The sequence below is a fragment of the Astatotilapia calliptera genome, chromosome 14 (genome assembly GCF_964374335.1).
Source record: "Astatotilapia calliptera chromosome 14, fAstCal68.1, whole genome shotgun sequence".
NCBI lineage: Eukaryota > Metazoa > Chordata > Actinopteri > Cichliformes > Cichlidae > Astatotilapia > Astatotilapia calliptera.
The window spans coordinates 665001-682516 of record NC_137435.1 but is presented as its reverse complement, the minus strand read 5'-3'; the positions used below and the strand labels follow the sequence as shown (position 1 = coordinate 682516).

Below are 17516 nucleotides of genomic sequence, written 5' to 3'. Positions count from 1 at the left end.
GAGGAAAGGCCTGTGGCTTTCGCATCAAGAACATTAACTGAAGCTGAGCGAAAGTATGCCCAGATAGAAAAAGAGGCCCTTGCCATAATTTTTGGAGTAAAGAAATTCCATAAATATCTGTATGGAAGGAAATTCACCCTCATAACAGATCATAAGCCACTGCTGGCTATACTAGGGCCAAAGTCAGCTGTCCCAACACTCGCTGCACTAAGAATGCAACGCTGGGCTCTTATTCTAATGGCATACAATTATGACATTGAATATAGAAGATCAGCTGAACATGCTAATGCAGATGCATTGTCACGTCTACCTCGGAATACGCCAGACAACATTGCCGCTGAGGGAAGTATCTTCTATTTCTCACATGTGGAAGAGCTACCAATAGTAGCTAAAGACATTGAGAGAGCAACCATGAAGGATCCAATCCTCAGCAAGGTCTGGAGCTACACCATGAATGGGTGGCCAAGTTATATGCAAGACGAATCACTTAAGCCTTACTTTACACGCAGACACGAGCTGTCAGCAGAACAAGGATGTGTTCTTTGGGGACAACGGGTCATCATTCCACCGGTTTACCAACAGAAAGTGCTGGAAGACCTGCATCATGAACATCCAGGTATCTGTCGTATGAAAGCACTCGCTCGCAGTTACCTGTGGTGGCCAGGCTGTGATGGTGATATACAAGAACTGGTTCAAAGCTGCTCAGTCTGTCAGGCTGTACAGAAGTCACCACCCGTTGCACCACTCCATCCGTGGAAGTGGCCTGAGAGAGTTTGGCAACGGATTCACATTGATTTCGCTGAAAAAGGCAAGCAGTACTTTTTAGTTGTCATTGACAGTCATTCAAAATGGTTGGAAGTGTTCCCTATGCCATCCATTACCTCACACAACACCATTGAGGTTTTGAGAGGGTTATTTGCTTCATATGGACTTCCAGAAGAGCTTGTTTCAGACAATGGACCTCAACTTGTGTCAAAGGAATTCAGTCAGTTTCTGGAGTTAAATGGGATCAGACACACAGCTGTTCCTGCCTATCATCCTGCATCAAACGGGGCAGCAGAGAGGTCAGTACAAATCCTGAAACGATCCCTGATGAAAAATGTGCTGGAAGCAGATGGTAAGGCCACATTGCCACTCAGTCATCGTTTGGCAAACTTCCTTATCATGTATCGCAGTACACCGCACACTGTGACGGGTCGTACACCAGCAGAGTTGTTCCTGAAACGTCAGATCCGGACTCGCTTCAGCCTGCTGAAACCTGAACTAAGCAGACACATTGAACAGAAACAGTCTGAGCAGAAGCGACACCATGATTACAAAACCCAACCTGTTCGTGTTTTTTCGGAGGGAGACGCTGTGCGTATCCGAAACTTCAGGGGGGGGGGGGAAACAAAATGGACTCAGGGAACAGTTCTGAAGAAAATGGGAAGTGTTACTTACCTGATACAAGAGGGACAGAGAACACGCACAATACATGTGGATCACCTGTTACCATGGAGACAGACTGTGGAGAAACCCCCAGTTATATTTTCACCGGTTTCAGAGGGACGGCCAGAAGTGATTATGGACGGTGTTGTTCCAGAGATACCACCAAGTCCACCTGGGATTTTAACATCACACTCCTTACCTCCTGAACCACCTAAACAGACAACCGATGAACCACCAGTATCCAACCCAGAAACCACCCAAAGCCCATCTGTGGAACGCAGATACCCAGAAAGACGCAGAGTTCCCCCAAAGAGACTGAATCTTTGAAAATGTAGAGTTATGTTTTAGCTATTTACTGCCAGTTATTTTAGAAGTGAACAGTTTAATAATAAAAGTAATGGCTACATTTGTTCTTTGTTCGTAAGGGCCACAGAATATTTCTTTTTGGTGGGGGCAGTGAAATACATTCTTTAAAGGGTTGCTTACTTCAATTACAAATCTAAAAGGGGAGGAATGTAATAGAGTGAATTGTTGCCCCCCAGTGGTAAAATACAGAAGTGCCTGTTACAGGGCTAGTTCTTGGTTGACCAATATATAACAACAAAAAAGGGTAGTTTTCTGCACCGCTAAGAAACAACAAGTTAGTGTGTGATGTCCTGCTGTTCAATAAAGGCACCTATCCACGTCCTTCTGTCCTGATCCTTTTAAGAGCCTAATCCAGAATATCACAGGCTCTGTTTTGAGTTTTGTTCAAAAAAATGACTTCATATAGGGAAAAATATATATCACATGTGCAGGACACCTTAAACTAGTTTTTTAATTAAGCAGCGAGGCAGAACAAAGTCAGGGCTGTATCAAGACACAGGGCCTAAACCCCAATTCAACCAGACCCAGAACTGATCCGGAATTAATAATGATAATGAATTGGATTTATATAGCGCTTTTCAAGGCACCCAAAGTGCTTTACAATGCCACTATTCAGTCACACACTGGTGGAGGCAGCTACAGTTGTAACCACAGCTGCCCTGGGGCAGGCTGACAGAAGCGAGGCTGCCATATCGCACCATCAGCCCCTCTGGCCAACACCAGTAGGCAAGTAGGGTAAAGTGTCTTGCCCAAGGACACAACGACCAGGACAGAGAGCCCAGGGATCGAACCGGCGACCTTCCGGTTACAGATGCGATTCCCAACCCCCTGAGCCACAGCCAAGTGCAAAATCAGGACTACTGAGGACTTAACCAAGACAGAACCAGAATCAGAACTAGATGATAGCAGCACTAAAAATCATCATAGACCTGCACTACACTTATTTTTTTAATTCTACCAAAGTTTATATAATTATTTAGCCTTGTTGTGCAAACAAGCTGCAGAACTTAATAAATATAGAATTTGAAAAATAGCAAACCTAAAAAGAAACACGAGGTACGAGATACATGAGGACCTGTGATACGCTGATACTTCTGGTAAACAACCATTTGACTAACATGTGTGTCTCACCTGCTCTTGTTCCCTCTCTTCCTCTTTGTGCTGACAATCATCAAATATACAGTTATACAGATATTTACAAACTCTTCAGATAAAAACACTTTTTAAATTGTAACATCAAATCAGACTAAATGTTTATTTTTTTAGATAAATATAAAAACATATTTGTTAACTTTAAGAGTAAAGAGAGAAACTGTCTGTATTTCTTGTAAATGGCACCAAATTGTATTCAAACTGAGCCACACTTATGGAGCTCCACAGTTCTTTTCCTGGTGTTTTGTTGACATCTCCTGATGTTCCCATGTCACAGAAACAGACTCTGTGTTTTGCTTTATATGCATCCACAGCTGTGCCACCAGTTTACTCACATGGACTCTACGAACCAATCAGAAGCTTCTTCAGCTCAGAATGGAATCGTCTGCAGTTTCTTATTAATTTACAATAAACTTAGTGTACATGTACTCCTACATTTGATGAAAGTGATTAAAATAGAAGCTCTGTCTCTCTTTATTCTGACATTTAACTAATTCAAAAGATATTTCAATATTTATCTAAAACAAAAGTTGACTCTAAATTGATGTTGTACAGTAAAAATGTTTTGTTTTCTCCCTAAAGTGTAAATATCTGGTTTAAACTGTGAATATCCTGCTGTGTGTTGAAGTTCCTCTTGTTTTGCATAGAAATATACTGAACAACATACAAAGCATAATATATAAAATAACATCTGCCAGAGTTTTTTCTTTGAAAGAAGCTCCTTATGTCCATGCTTGTACATCAGTGCATTACTGAAACCAGTTTAGAGAGTTTATTTAGCCGTGGAGGGAAACAACTGAAAATATGAAATAAACACATGTAAGCTGAGACTCTCTAAAGAAACAGCATTGTTGTTGTTCGGCTTTTCATTTCGCCATTTGTTGATTCACTTGAAGAACAAGTAACGTAATATGGGTCAAGTGATCAGTTTGATATCAATCTTTAGTGATGCACCGTCATATTTACATTATCTGTACAGTACGAATGATTTGCTTTGGTACCTGCTCAAACTTCAGCTCTCCTCTGTCTGCGCTTCTCTAACAGAGCACTCACAGGCAGCAGCTGCCCCGCCCCGGTTAGTGCCTGAGCTCGGATCATACCAATATCAGGGGGGATTCACACACAGTCGTAAATTCCCACAGTGTGCACTATGTGCTTCGAATATTGTGTGTACTTTTTGTTTTATACAGTTGTCAGCCAGACATCTAACTATGAAGAAATTACACTCCAAAAGACCCCGGGCCTCTGACAAAAAGACCCGGGCTTAAGCCCCCCCCGCTCCACCACTGGTGTTCACTACAACGCAGTAATGAAAGAGGTTTTGTTTCTGAGTGGAAAAGTTCAGATTGAAGCTCTTCGGGGTCACCTGACACAATTCTCTGTTTTTACATGTTCTAGATTGTTTTTTCAAATAATAAGATAACCTTTATTGGTCACACACGTGGAAAATATTTCCTAGTCTTTGACTTTTACACTACCGGTATAAATGAATAAGTTACTTTATTATTTTTTATTCATGTGGATATTGAACATGTATGTCTATAAATGCACATCACATGAAAAATAACACGTTTATTTTGTTTTAAAAATAAACTTGTGATATTTATGTCATATGCACTATATCCACATGAATAAAAAATAAAACAATTCTGACCAGCTCTGCCCTACATTATACATGCTTCCCTTAGGCAGTATCATCAGAAGACATAGCATACATTTTCACCCAGCTCTATCTGTCCATGAAGCCAGGTAACACACACTGGTATCTAACCAGATTCTTACTCTGGGTGGTGTTCACCTGTCTCACAGAGCCTTCACGGCCCATGAGGCCTCTGTGTTTTGTAGTTTTTGTCCAGCGCCACCCATCGTTCAAACAGCCTACTGTAATCAGCTCAGCGTGCAGATCGGAGAGAAGCATTTCACACATTTCAAAGACTTTTATTGTTTTAAACAACTCAAATGTCTGCAGAGGACACACAGCGTTTCTCTGAAAGCTGTGATGGAGCAAGAAGGACCATCCTCCGACCATGTTGCTGGTTTCACTGGGTTTTTATTTCTTTCAGGTTTGGTGTTTATGCTTTTCTATACTTTCAAACGTCTCATTCACTCTGCTGTCACTAATAAACAAGTGACCCGAAGACACGAGCAGCTGAAGTGTGCGCAGGAAACCGGGTCAGCACGGACTCGAGGAACCGTCAGTGAGCTGGACCTGCTGGACCTGCAGGCCTGCGGACGACAGCCGGGTTGGCAGGGCGTATCTGCAGTTAGTTCCCGTTTCCTCTCGCTGACCTGAACCTGCTTCTGCTTCCGGTTTGGATCTCCTGTCGAGCCCAACCCGGCACACGATTCAACATCCAGCAACTTCTGGAGACGAAGCTCAGCTTTCCCTCTGCGACATCCTCACGGACAGGAACCAGAGAACCCCGCGTCGATGGAGAACAGAAGAGCCTCAGAGCGAGGTCCTGACGTGATAACGGATCAAATCAAACGCTCCCGGCCTCTGAGCTGCTCCGATCTTCAAACACGTGAGGATGGCGGGTTGGACAGTGCTGGAGGCAGGTGAGGTCAAAGGTGTGCCACTTCACAGTGGAGGTTCATAAATAAACTCTAAATATGACGAAGAGCAAACTTTCCTGAATCAGCTTCATTCAAACTACGAACTCAACAGTTTATAATCACGGAAACGTTTCCAGTTCCCAATGTGATCACATGACATCCACAAAGAAGTCGCCGGGGTTTCCCATGGCCATGCGGAAGGACTGGCGGGAGGCGGAGACTCCAGGCTGGGCTGTTGGAAGGTCATGGTGCTGACCTCTAGATGACGGCAGGAGGTCTTCAAAGCAGCTCAGAGGTCGCTGGACAGGACTGTCACTGAGAGGCTCCGCCTCCAGACGCTTCTCAGGAGAGGCACTCGCTTCCTGTTTGGAGGCTCTCAATTCGCTCCCTCCTGCTCCTTCCTCCTGATTATCGCTGCAGTTCGAGCCGCTGCTACAGCTTCCTGTGAGGTCACAACAAACCATCATTACTTCAGACATCATGATGTCAGTCATTTCACAGCGACCATATTTGGACAAGAGCGGCCAGCTGATCAGTAACAGCCAATCAGAACCCACTGCGAGTGTTTGTACACGAGCATGTTTGTTACCTTCACTACATGGGCCTCCTCCTCCTCCAAGGGCCGGCAGCTGGTGGAGCGGGTGGGGGGAGCTGTAGGGGTGGGGGATGGGGTACTGGTAGGGGAAGGTGAGCTGGTCGCAGTCAGACCCTCGTGTGGAGGCTCCTTCCTGATCCATCAGTGACATCACAGCCATGTCTGAGGAGGAAGCACAGAGTCATGATCAGCGCAGCAGAAACCTCAAACTCACGCTCTTATTATGAAATGGTTTTAACTTCCTGCCCTCACCTCCACAGAGGTCTCCGAACACATAATAGCACTGCTCGGAGAAGGTCACCTTGTTGACGGTGTGTCGGATGAACCCGGCCTTCAGCAGGTTGCTGGCATACTTGCGAGCCTCACGTCGGTCAATGAAGCCATCCACGTTGCGGTGCAGCCAGTCCACCACGTCTGAACCTGCAGGGGCGGAGGGAGGCCGTCAAAGGTGAGGCACACATAACTTCCCGCTTTCCTAAAACCAGCCCTCGCTGCAGTCCAGCCACCAAAGCTCTGCGGGGATCCGAGGAACGTCCCTGGAACCAGAACCAGCTCTAACTGGTACTTGCTCGCTCTCCGAGCCTCGTGGAGTGAACGTCCTCACAGGGCGCCATTCATTGTCTGACGGCTCCTCGCTAGCACACTGTGGTTGCCTAGGTAACCCTCCAGCGTATTTACTACCAGTGTAGTATCCTGTGCTCTCATTGGTTAGAACCTTAGTTGCTCATCTCAAAGCTGATAAGGGTTTATCTCGGGACCCGCACACTTCAGTGTGGTTAAAAAATGCCTGGCACACTGATGATGATGGTTTTGCTACCATGGCACCCCGCGGGCGACATACCTCTCCGTACTCTTACGCTAGTACTGCTAGCTGCTGTCGCATCTGGAACTTCAAAGCTAACGTTAGTCTGGGTTCTCCAAAAAGTTGATTCTGTTCATCTGGACGTAGCGTTTTGTGGGAGAAACGTTTCGTCACTCATCCAAGTGACTTCTTCAGTCTTCTCTGAAGAAGTCACTTGGACCAACATTTTGGAGATTTATTTTCCTGGATGATTGAGAATGCATCAAGACGTTAGTCTGGGTTCAACATGGCCAGTGACCAATCACATTGTTGTGATGTCATAGCAATGTGGAAAAAAACCTGTTGCTGTCCCCTCGGGAAAAAAATCCCAAAAAGGGGGCGGTGCTGTTCCCATGGTCCAAAACAATGACATCACAACAACGTGACAGGTCACCTGCCATGTTGAACCCAGACCAACGTTAGCTTTGACGATTCAGGAACAACACCAACACGGGGATACCAGAGCGAGCGCCTGCTCCTACAGGGGAGTGTGGGTTCGGCCGGCGGCCACGTCCCGGTAAACCGCGCTGGCTCGCAGGCTAAACGAGCTGAGGGTACCACACAAAGGGCCACTGTGTGTGACGGACGTCATTCGTAGCTCTAACATTGGTGGTGTAAAAAGTCACAGAGTGGAGGGACGGTCTGGATCGGCTGAGGGCGGAGACCAGGTCAGAGCGAAGAGCGAGTACGTGAAGACGAGACGATGAGGTTTCCTAAGTGACTGAACCCACACATGATGGTCATCAGAGGTTAAAGGTCACGGTTCCAGGATTCAGACCAAAATATGAGCCGGACTTCTTACCGATGAAAGCGTTGGGGATGGTGATCTTCAGCCACATCCTGTCTCGGACCTCCAGGCCAGACTCGGGATTGGCCATCGCCTTGACAACCATGGTCATGTCACTGTGGATGTTGAGGTGGTTCTCCTCGTTCACGCCTGGAAAAAAGTAGCAGGTTAGCATCTGATGGACAGGTGACGGGAGGTGCAGAGGATGGTGGGTGTAATACCGTATAGTGGGAGGAGCCTCCCCGTCATGGCGGCGGTGTGAGACACCCAGGCAGCAGGGTCGATGGGACGGACTGGCTCGCCTGTGGAGATTTGGATGTGTCATGTAATCATTTTACTTTATGTAACACCTCTTGTGTGCCAAACAAATACCGACGATAACTCACTTCTCGGCAACGTGAAGCAGCCTCGCGGGTTCGGATCCCAACACTTTGCCACGGTTAGCGTCACCGGACTGAAAGGAAGATGACACAGATCGGTCATTATTCAAACTGTAACTTTATTCACACAGCAGCCTCTGACATGTACATAGACGGTGTCTTGGCAAGTTTTCAGGATTTGTCACACAAACTTGACCTCCCTCGTTCAGCTTATTTAGATACTTTCAAGTTCGCCACTTCCTTCAGCATCATAACCCTGACTTTCCAAATATAACTCTACTTATTGCTGTAGATGATCTGTTGAACCTGACATTTAAGCCTAAAGGTCTAATCTGAAGAACTAGTAATTGTATAGCCTCCTTTCAGAATAACAATGCCAAAGATCAAAGCGGACTGGGAGGATGAGCTGGGGGTGGACTTAGAGGAGGAGACCTGGGAGAGCGCTCTTTTAAGAGTAAACAACAGCACTTTCTGTGCCAAATTAAACATCATACAGTTCAGGATTTGACACTGCATTCATTACTCCAAGGCAAGACTGGCTAAAATATTTCCAAACATAGATGCAAGCTGTGAGAGATGAAGAAATCCCTCTGCAGATTTAACACGTGTTTTGGTCATGTCCAACTTTAAAAGCAATTTTCAAAACACTGTCTGAAGCATTGAATGTTGAGCTTCAACCCAATGCAGCTATGGGTATATTTGGTGCTAGAGATAGAGGACATGGAACATTAAGGAAGTCATAAAAACACAATCGCTTTCACTACACTGCTTGCAGCAGAAGGATATTGTTGCATTGAAAGTCAAAGAAGCCACCCAAAGCGGCTCTGTGGTTCAGTGACCTGACACAGTTCATACAGCTGGAAAAGATAAGTACGCTCTCAAGGGGTCGAAGGAGAGATTCTTTGCTGTTTGGGATACATCGCTAAAACATTTAGAGAAAATTAAAACCATACCCACCTGATAGATGCTTGACAGCTGCCGTACATCCTTTTTCTGTGTGATTGTGATTCATTTTGTGCAAACTTCCCTTTAAGTGCACATCTTCAAATATGGTGAATTTCCTTGCACCTCATTTAAATTCACTTTATTCATTTATGTATTTAAATTTTTCCCCTCTGGATCGCTGTCCAACATGTTCTTGGGGTGGGGTAGATATATAGAAGGAGCATTGTGGCCTTGCTACATGTATATCTTCGTACTACATTGTTGATGCTCAATAAAAAGAAAACAAACAAACTTCTCCTTCGGTTACACTCACCTCCACCCACCCCCCCTGCCTGCACTCTCCTCTTCACCTCTCTGTGGATGGTCAATCCCAGGTATTCAAAGTCCTCCACCATCACTACCTCTGCTCCCTCCACCTGTGCCCCTCTCGTTCGGATGGGGCGACCGTGTCTCAAGAGTTGGCAGTTCGTCTTGTAACCTGGAGTACTGCGCTTTGAGTACTCCAGGAGAGTAAAAACGCACTATATAAGAATCAGTCCATTTACCATATGCCTCCCCAGACCATCAGTGACGGCAGAGCACAGCCAATGACTGCCCAAAATATTCATTGTATGTGCACAATGACAATAAAAGGCTATTCTATTTTATGTGATTCTATTCTCCCCATCACCAAACCCACCATACCCAGTATGAAATCATAACGTTCTCAGACCCCTTCACATCTGTCACATGTGCTCAGAGTGAACCTGCTCTCGTCTGTGGAAAGTTTGGGCACCATTGGTGGACCTGCCAATTATGGTATTCTATGGCTAATGCCTGTCGGGCTCCACGGTGCCGGGCAGTGAGCACAGGGTCCACTAGAGGACGTCGGGGCCTCAGACCCCCCTCGTTAGTCTGTTTCTGATTGTTTGGTCAGAGACATTCACACCAGTGTCCTGCTGGAGGTCTGTAGCTCTGAGGACGCTGTTCCTCCTTACAAAGAGGAGCATTTACCGGTCCTGCTGATGGGTTAAGGGCCTTCTACGGCCCTGTCCACCCATAACTGCCCATCTCTCTGCATGGTCCTGAGACCGTGCTGGGAGACACATCAAACCTTCTAGCAATGGTACGTAGATGCCATCCAGGAGGAGTGCTGGGAAGGTTACTTTTAAAATGTATTCCACTACAGATTACAGATCACATGCCCCAAAATGTATTTTGTAACGTATTCTGAATACTTTGGATTACTTAATATCATGCTTTTTACAACTACATAAATGTCCTATTGCTGTGTGATTCATTACTGAAGGTTACTCTCCACACCAACACCAACTAGATGTTTAAATCTTAATATAAACGAGTAACAGCAGGTGGACATTAGGTAAGGCTGTACAGGCATTAGAGCCTCTCAATGAGCGTTTTATTTGGGTTTCCACTGGCATGAAATTACCAAAGATGGAGAGGGGACAGCCTAAGTTATGAAACAGGAAAAGACCGTTGTGTAATCCATTCATTTCAAGTAACTGTATTCTGAATACCACCTTTTTAAACAGTAACTGTAATGGATTTTTCTGATGTGAAATATGTGCCGTGGCGCCAAAAGATTGGCGAACACTAGCTCAGAGCACCTGCTGTTAATTTCATTCAGACCAAAGCAGCAGAATCGGATGAACCCCAACTCGGAGCTGACCGCTTTGACAGACTCGACGGTCTGGTTAAAGCGTTCCTTTGATGCAGCGTCTCCACTGCGACGCAGGAAAAACACCTGAGCTCCCGCACGGATTCATTTGTCAGATAAATCAAAGCTGACTTTAAACCACGTGATCGGCCTTGGTTACCATGGCGAACTTACGGATGAAGCAAAAGGTCTCACCCCGGTTTGTGGACGATCTCTCGGAGGACTCGGACGGCGTCGTCGTTGCTCATGTTCTCGAAGTTGATGTCGTTCACCTGACGGACACACATACGACACAGCATCGTGAGCCTTCTCACCACTACCTTTAAAACAGGAAGCGGATTAAACGGCATGAGCGGCACCTGCAGCAGCATGTCTCCCGGCTCGATGCGTCCATCCGCCGCCACCGCTCCGCCCTTCATGATGGAGCCGATGTAAATGCCTCCGTCCCCTCTGTCGTTACTCTGACCGACAATACTGATGCCCAGGAAGTTGTACCTCTCTGACAGACAGGCAGGCACACAGCAGGGTTACCCTGAGCTCTGCTGCTACGTGCAAACATCCCTGTCACTGCGAGCTAACAGCCGCTCCATAATAACTCTAGCTTCTTAAACCTGCGTTCTCTCTAATGTCCTGCAGGAGGCGACTTCTGACTGTGCTCCTGCATGAGCGTGCTGCTCAGCTCGTGCTTTCAGCTGTGACTGAACAAGCAGCAAGTTACTTTTGGTCCAGTTGGAGTTTCAGAGAAACAGGAAGCAGGGGAGGGTTTAGGGCGGGGCTACGGTGTGATCGGCAGCAGCGCTCACCCGTACTGAAGCGTACTCACCCATGTTGAGAGTTACAGTGATGATGTTGAGCGACATGGTGGAGTCAGTGACACTGCTGAAAGACACAGACTGACAGACAGACGGACAGAGAGAGGAGACAGTTACAGACGGACGGACAGACAGACAGTAGAGGAAGGTGAAGGACGGCCCCCTCAGACAGGAAGTTCATCAGGTAACGTCACTGACAGAGTCCACAGGTGTCCGCAGTCCTGAGTCAGCTGACCGACTCATCAGCGGCACCTGCTGTCAGCCTGGACCAGTCACATGACTGACTCTGACCTCCGTGAGCTCAAAGGTCAGACGGCTTTGGTCACAAAGACCGCCCACATTAAAGCACCTGCGTGTGCGCACAGGTACGAGGAGGCAAAAACCAGCCTGCAGATGTGAGTAGAACCGCTGCATTAGAATTCAGTAGAAAAGACTTTCACTGAAGTTGGTTTGTCACCTGACCTGTGAGGATTAACAAATCACCTGAGAGCAGGAATGTTGTCACCATGGTAACCAACGCACGAGACCCCACAGGCCTCCACACAGTGACCCTGACCATTGTTGGTCCGTCTGTCTGACCTTTGAACCCTGCACACTCCCACAGGTCGCCTGAAAACTCACATCTGTTTCCTGTGCAGCGCCGCCACAGCTGAGGAGGCGCCGATGGCCTCCGACCAATCAAGTCGTTTGTTACAGGAAAAAATAGGAAGTGTCTGAACTCTGTCAATAACGCCATCTGATGTCAGTGTGCGTGCGTGTGTGTGTTTACCCTCTCCATCCGCTGTGTTTTGGGTTTCCGGTGGCGGCGGCGTTGACGCCTGATGAGACGCGGTGAGGAGCTGCTCTGCTCTGTTGATTGGCTGAACCTGAAATGATGTCACAGAGGGAAGCACACCTGGTTCAGTCCGACTGACTTCACAGCTTACAGATACCTGTGTGGTTGGGCGTGGTCACTCAGTCGGGAAAAATTAAAGACAAAATGTAAATATTTGTACAAACAAACAGGAAAAAAGCTCGATGTGTTGAAGGAAAGCGGACGCACGAACCCACGCGCCTTCACTGAGATCTGTTGTGTCTTGTTTGTTGTCTCGGCTCCTCTCTCAGTCCCCTGTTTCCCCCTTTATGTGTTTGTGTGTATCCCGAATGCTGGCTTAGGAACGTCATCGGGAAGCTGAAGCTGGCCACGCCTGCTGTACATCGAGCCTCGCTGGCTGAGCTTCAGTCGGCTCTCGGGGGGAAACGTTTCCTCGCCAAACTAATTTCTTTGTCTGGTCAGGATGTGGGAAACGAGCGTGTCACGACTCACGCCACAGAGCATCACCGCTGTGCCGAGGGTATCACTTTGTTACCTTCACTGGACATAAACTCACTGTCTGTTTTTGGAAACGTCCGAAAGGTCTGATTTTATGTTAATAAAATGAATAAAAGGAAGTGAGACTAAAAGTCGTCGCTGTCATTTATTATTATCATCAATATTAAAAATTATTGATGAAAGTTTAACAACAGTCATCAAAATAAACATCATTTGTTCACAGATTAAGTCCAAATAAATACATGATTATTTTTATCACTATGATCATTAAAAGAAAGGTGACATGCACATACCTGTGAGCGATGTTTCATAAAAATGTTGCGAGGCTCAAATTTAAAACTAAAAAAAATCTAAAATCCAGAGAAAACCTGCAAAAACGGACGGACAGAGGCGGGAACACATTATTTCTGCTCATGGATGAGCTGGGACGCTTTTATCTGCGGGACAATACAGACTGCAGCGCTAGTCACCTGACCTGCAGCAGCCAATCAGAGCAGGAGAAGGAGAGCGGCGTGTGAACAGGATTACTGGAGCAGAAGAAGCAGACCCAAGGGCGGCGAGTGCATGTCATAGCAAACCCACCAATCACAGCGAGGTCTGCTGATGATGTCATGAGCTTACCTTACATACTTAAAGCAGAGGGAAAGTGTTAACCTGCTGATTATGAGCATCATCGAGAGGTCAGAGTTCACTGAGGGTCCTCACAGGTACAGGTAGGCGTGTCTGTGAGTGAGACTGACCTTCCTCCTGAGTCTTCCTCAGAGGAGCAGAAACTGGTTGTTTCCAGTTCGCTGCTCTGCTGGGTCGATGAACTGTCGCCGCCACCTGTTGGCTCCACCCCCCTCTTATCAGCTGGGCAGTGGGCGTGGCCATTCAGGCGATCACCTGTAGAGACCACAGCCAATCAGCAGATGGCAGGAAATGCCTGTCACTGTTTAATAGGTGTGCAGGTGACACCTCTCTCTCTCTGCATCTTACCTTGCTCACCCACATCTTTCCTCTGCAGCCTCTCTGAAACAGCAGGTTTGACCTCTGACCCCTGCAGCTCATCATGGCTCACAGTGGCAGCACTGAGACAGACATGACATCACTTCCTGTCAGCATTGAGGCCTGCACTACAACACGTGTTGCATTCTGGGCCCCGGTGTACTCACTGGAAGGATGGCGGTCTGGAGTCTCCGATACCACCTGTCCTCTCTATAGGGGGCGGGGCTAAATTGGTGGGCGTGACCACAGACTGGACATCTGAACCTCTGAAATCCAGCTGGCAGGTGTCTGATGACACCAACTGCAAGGAGAGACATGATGAACACCTGAAGGCTCAGGACACACCTGTGTGTGTGTTTGTGTGCGAGTTGTGCCTGTTTACCACCACTGTGAGGACACAAATTACAACTGACATTGTGGGGACAAAGAATTTTCTGTAATAAAGGTTTAAGAGTGGGGAAGCTTCTAATTAGAATCCATTCAGTGTCTTCCAGTTATCCAATAAATAACACAACAAAATGTGTTTTCAGTCTTTTAATGTGACTGAAAAAAGCTGTTGTGTGCCTGCAGGTGTGCCTGCAGGTGTGCCTGCAGGTGTGCCTGCAGGTGTGCATGCAGGTGTGTGCTTTGGCTGACTGTGTCGTTTTGAGACAAAGGAACGATTTTAGAGTTTGTCCTCAATCATCGTCAACAGTCCTCATAAACTCAGCTGTACCATGTTCGTGTGTTACTGACCCAACAGACGACCCGTCCGTTCACACAGGGCAGCCTGGCGTCATCATCGCTGATCTCCTCTTTGACCACCCTGTAACACATCAGGATTAGCCATGAAAGAAAATTAAACATAAGTACTCTAAAAATATCTAATAGCACATGTGGGCATATCAGGTAGACAAAAGCCACACCCACCTGCTATCAAAACCTCATATTTGTGAGGGGCAGCCAATTAGAAGGAGAGAGATGCAAACAAACTGGACTAACATCACGACAACAACGCTGAGGGTCTAAAGTGGGCGGTGTTATGGTTGCTACATACATCTCATATTCACAATCTGAGTATTACTGCAGCTGTGGCGGGGACACAAACCCCGCCGGGTGTTCTCCTCCTCTTTGTTACACTCAGAGTCACAGATCAATACTGAGCAGAACGATCGATCATCGCAGCATCAGCTGAGAGGGGTCACACACATGTGCTGGTCTGCCTATCTTTGTGAGGACACATAGTCACAGACACCATCCCCCAAACCTGAACCTGGTTATAATCCGAGCCCTGAAACCAGCTCTGCATCTCCACGCAGCCGTACAGTCTGTCATAAAAGCCCTGTGTGTGTGTGTGTGTGTGTGTGTGTGTGTGTGTGTGTGTGTGTGTGTGTGTGTGTGTGTGTGTGTGTGTGGGATTATAGAAACTCAGATTATTAAACAGTTGTTTCATCAGCGGTTCAGAGTAAATGAGTGAATAAAAATGAGGAGAGCTCAAACTGAAGCACAGGCTGGACTGCTGGACACACAGCAGTGTGTAACTGCACAGACTGTGACCTGTGTGTGCAGAAGGGTTTACAACCACACAAATACAAAGACGAGTTTGAGGCGTGGAACCTGCTGCAGCGTGCCCACGTCACAGCGCCGCTCCATAAAAGCTCTTTCACGTGAAAACAGCAAAAACCAGAGTAAGTGAAACGTGCAGAAGGAGCCCCGGAGCGCCACCCTCAGACCGGTGGGCGGGAACATGTTGGGGAGCCCGATGTCACGGGGACACCACAGATGTGAACAGATTTGAAAGTGGGTGGATGAAGCGGAGCAACATGTTCTCCAGAGAACTTCCTGTCAGGAAGAACCACCCAGTCTCCGCCTTGTCCACCACAGCTGCTGCACACGTGCGGTACAGCGGACTTGCCCACCTTTGACCCCGAGGCCACAGGTGCAGCATCGGGTGGAGCAGCTCAGCACCAGGCTCCGACCGGGCTCTGCTGCTGCCACCTTAAGGTTTCTCCAAGTGTAGGACTGCAAAGAGGGCGGAGCACCCCCGATGGCGCCAAAGGCGTGGCTCCAGGCTGACCTCTGACCTCAAGCTCTGAGGGGACAACACCTGTTCCACCTGGACAGGAGGCAGGTGGGGGGCGCTCCCTGTTAGGTGCCTGAGGTCCTGCTGCTGCTGCTGCTGCTGAGGGTCAGCTTCAGCTGCTCCACCCTGACATGCGCAGGAGGGTGATTGTACCTTAAGAATAACAAACATCGCGTGACGGGAACAATACACTCACCCGACCACGGATCAATGAGCGCACGGACCACGTGACTCACCCGAAGTCGTCGTCCACGGACTTGAAGAAAAATTTCACGTTGGGTTTGTTCAGCACGTGCTTAAAGTCCGCCAGGGTCACGCGCTCCGCGGGCGCGTTGATGCGGACGAGGTAGGGGGTGTCCTGGTCCTCCAGGTGGTAGATGACGCGGGTCTCCTCCGCCATGCCCGCGAGCCCGGCTTGGCGGTCACGGGATGACGCTGAGGAGACACAGCTGTGCACCTGTCCGCGCGCCCGCGCTCCGTTCGTGCGCGTCTCCGCTCCAGAGATTTCGCTCTCGGTCCAGATGTGTCGGTCCAGCTTCTGCGTGTCTGATGCTCCGTCTCCTCCCGACGCCGTCAAGACACACACACACGCACGAACACACTTCCGCTCGGACCCTTCAGAATAAGAGCTGAATGAACACAGGCAAAAATAAAAAGAATATCTGGACTCTGAGAAATGATGACACACACACACCTGCACGTTATTACGTCACAACGTCAGAGGTTCAGTCTCCACGTTAAAGGTCATGTTTCTTTTGGGGCTTTTTGTTCTTAATCAGTTTTATTTATTAATTATATGTTATGTAGTTATTTTATCTTATTTTTTAAATTACGTTTACCAATTTATTTTGTAGGTCCGCATATTCAAACTCCCTGAAGGTACAGAACAAATGTCCTCGACCCAGAAACTCTTTTCTTTTTCCCGCCGTCCTGGTTGTGACGTCACGTCCCTCACCTGTATCCGGGCTGAATTCATGAGCTCACAGCAGAATCCAACCCCTGAATAAACTCGAGCCCGTGACGAGTTTCCGGCTTCCGCTGCTCGGACGAGATCAAACGAACCGCTGAATCATCCTGTAACTCCGCTCCTCCAGCTTTTATTGTGAACGGAAGGCCTCAGAGCTTCCGGCACTTATGCCCCTTCAAGCTAACGCCTAACACGTCCGACTTTTCCGGCCTGATCTGAGAGTGAAAGCACCCATAGAGACAATCATTTTATTGTAAATCAAACACGTGATCAAACAGGAAACAGTTTCAGTTATTGACACGCTAATTCATGAATATAAATAAAAGATGCATTCATTCGGTTCTGAATTTTCTCCATGGATTCGGATTGGATATCGGTGTTTATTAAAGGGTCAGCAGTTCATAAAAACAAACGTCCATAAAACAGTAAAAACAAACAGGCAACACGAGCTCGCCCGTCAGAGGTCAGGTAAACATGAGGTTATCTTCAACATTCAGAGAGCGAGGAGGCGTTCAGTGTCGGTGGGACGTTTCAGAGCCAGGACAGACAGAAGGCCGCGTGTTCCCAGCTGCACGAAGGCAGCGTTAAGGTGATCTGCTGGTGTTCTGAGGTCCTTCAGGTGAGTCCACACAAGCGGAGGTAGAGTTTAAACACTGTCACAGAGGCTCC

At 47.6% G+C, this 17516-nt stretch overlaps 2 protein-coding genes across 2 annotated transcripts in view; both read right to left on the bottom strand.

The window, feature by feature from the left end:
• Window positions 1-3703: 3703 nt before the first annotated feature.
• dvl3b (dishevelled segment polarity protein 3b) lies at window positions 3704-16534 on the bottom strand. The gene is made up of 15 exons (XM_080289139.1): window positions 16117-16534; window positions 14554-14623; window positions 13986-14119; window positions 13810-13901; window positions 13572-13716; window positions 12289-12385; window positions 11531-11600; window positions 11067-11206; window positions 10903-10979; window positions 8112-8179; window positions 7947-8027; window positions 7741-7875; window positions 6350-6517; window positions 6092-6259; window positions 3704-5944 (listed from the first exon to the last, which is right to left on the bottom strand). Exons 1-15 carry the CDS (start codon window positions 16278-16280, stop codon window positions 5652-5654), a joined length of 1902 nt encoding a protein of 633 aa, XP_080145265.1. The 5' UTR covers window positions 16281-16534; the 3' UTR covers window positions 3704-5651.
• A 547-nt stretch (window positions 16535-17081) lies between these two features.
• Window positions 17082-17516, bottom strand: part of rnpepl1 (arginyl aminopeptidase like 1) — an 8262-nt gene continuing 7827 nt past the window's right edge. The window contains exon 12 of the mRNA XM_026192115.2: window positions 17082-17516. This exon is cut by the window's right edge and continues 738 nt beyond it. The gene's annotated coding sequence lies outside the window, so the exon portion shown is untranslated.

Coding starts and splice junctions, on each gene's coding strand:
- dvl3b (XM_080289139.1), bottom strand. CDS start 16,280: ATGGCGGAGGAGACCCGCGTCATCTACCACCTGGAGGACCAGGACACC. Junction 6,518..7,740: donor CATCCCCAACGCTTTCATCG/GTAAGAAGTCCG, acceptor CCGCCCCTGCAG/GTTCAGACGTGGTGGACTGG. Junction 5,945..6,091: donor AGGAGGCCCATGTAGTGAAG/GTAACAAACATG, acceptor GTGACCTCACAG/GAAGCTGTAGCAGCGGCTCG.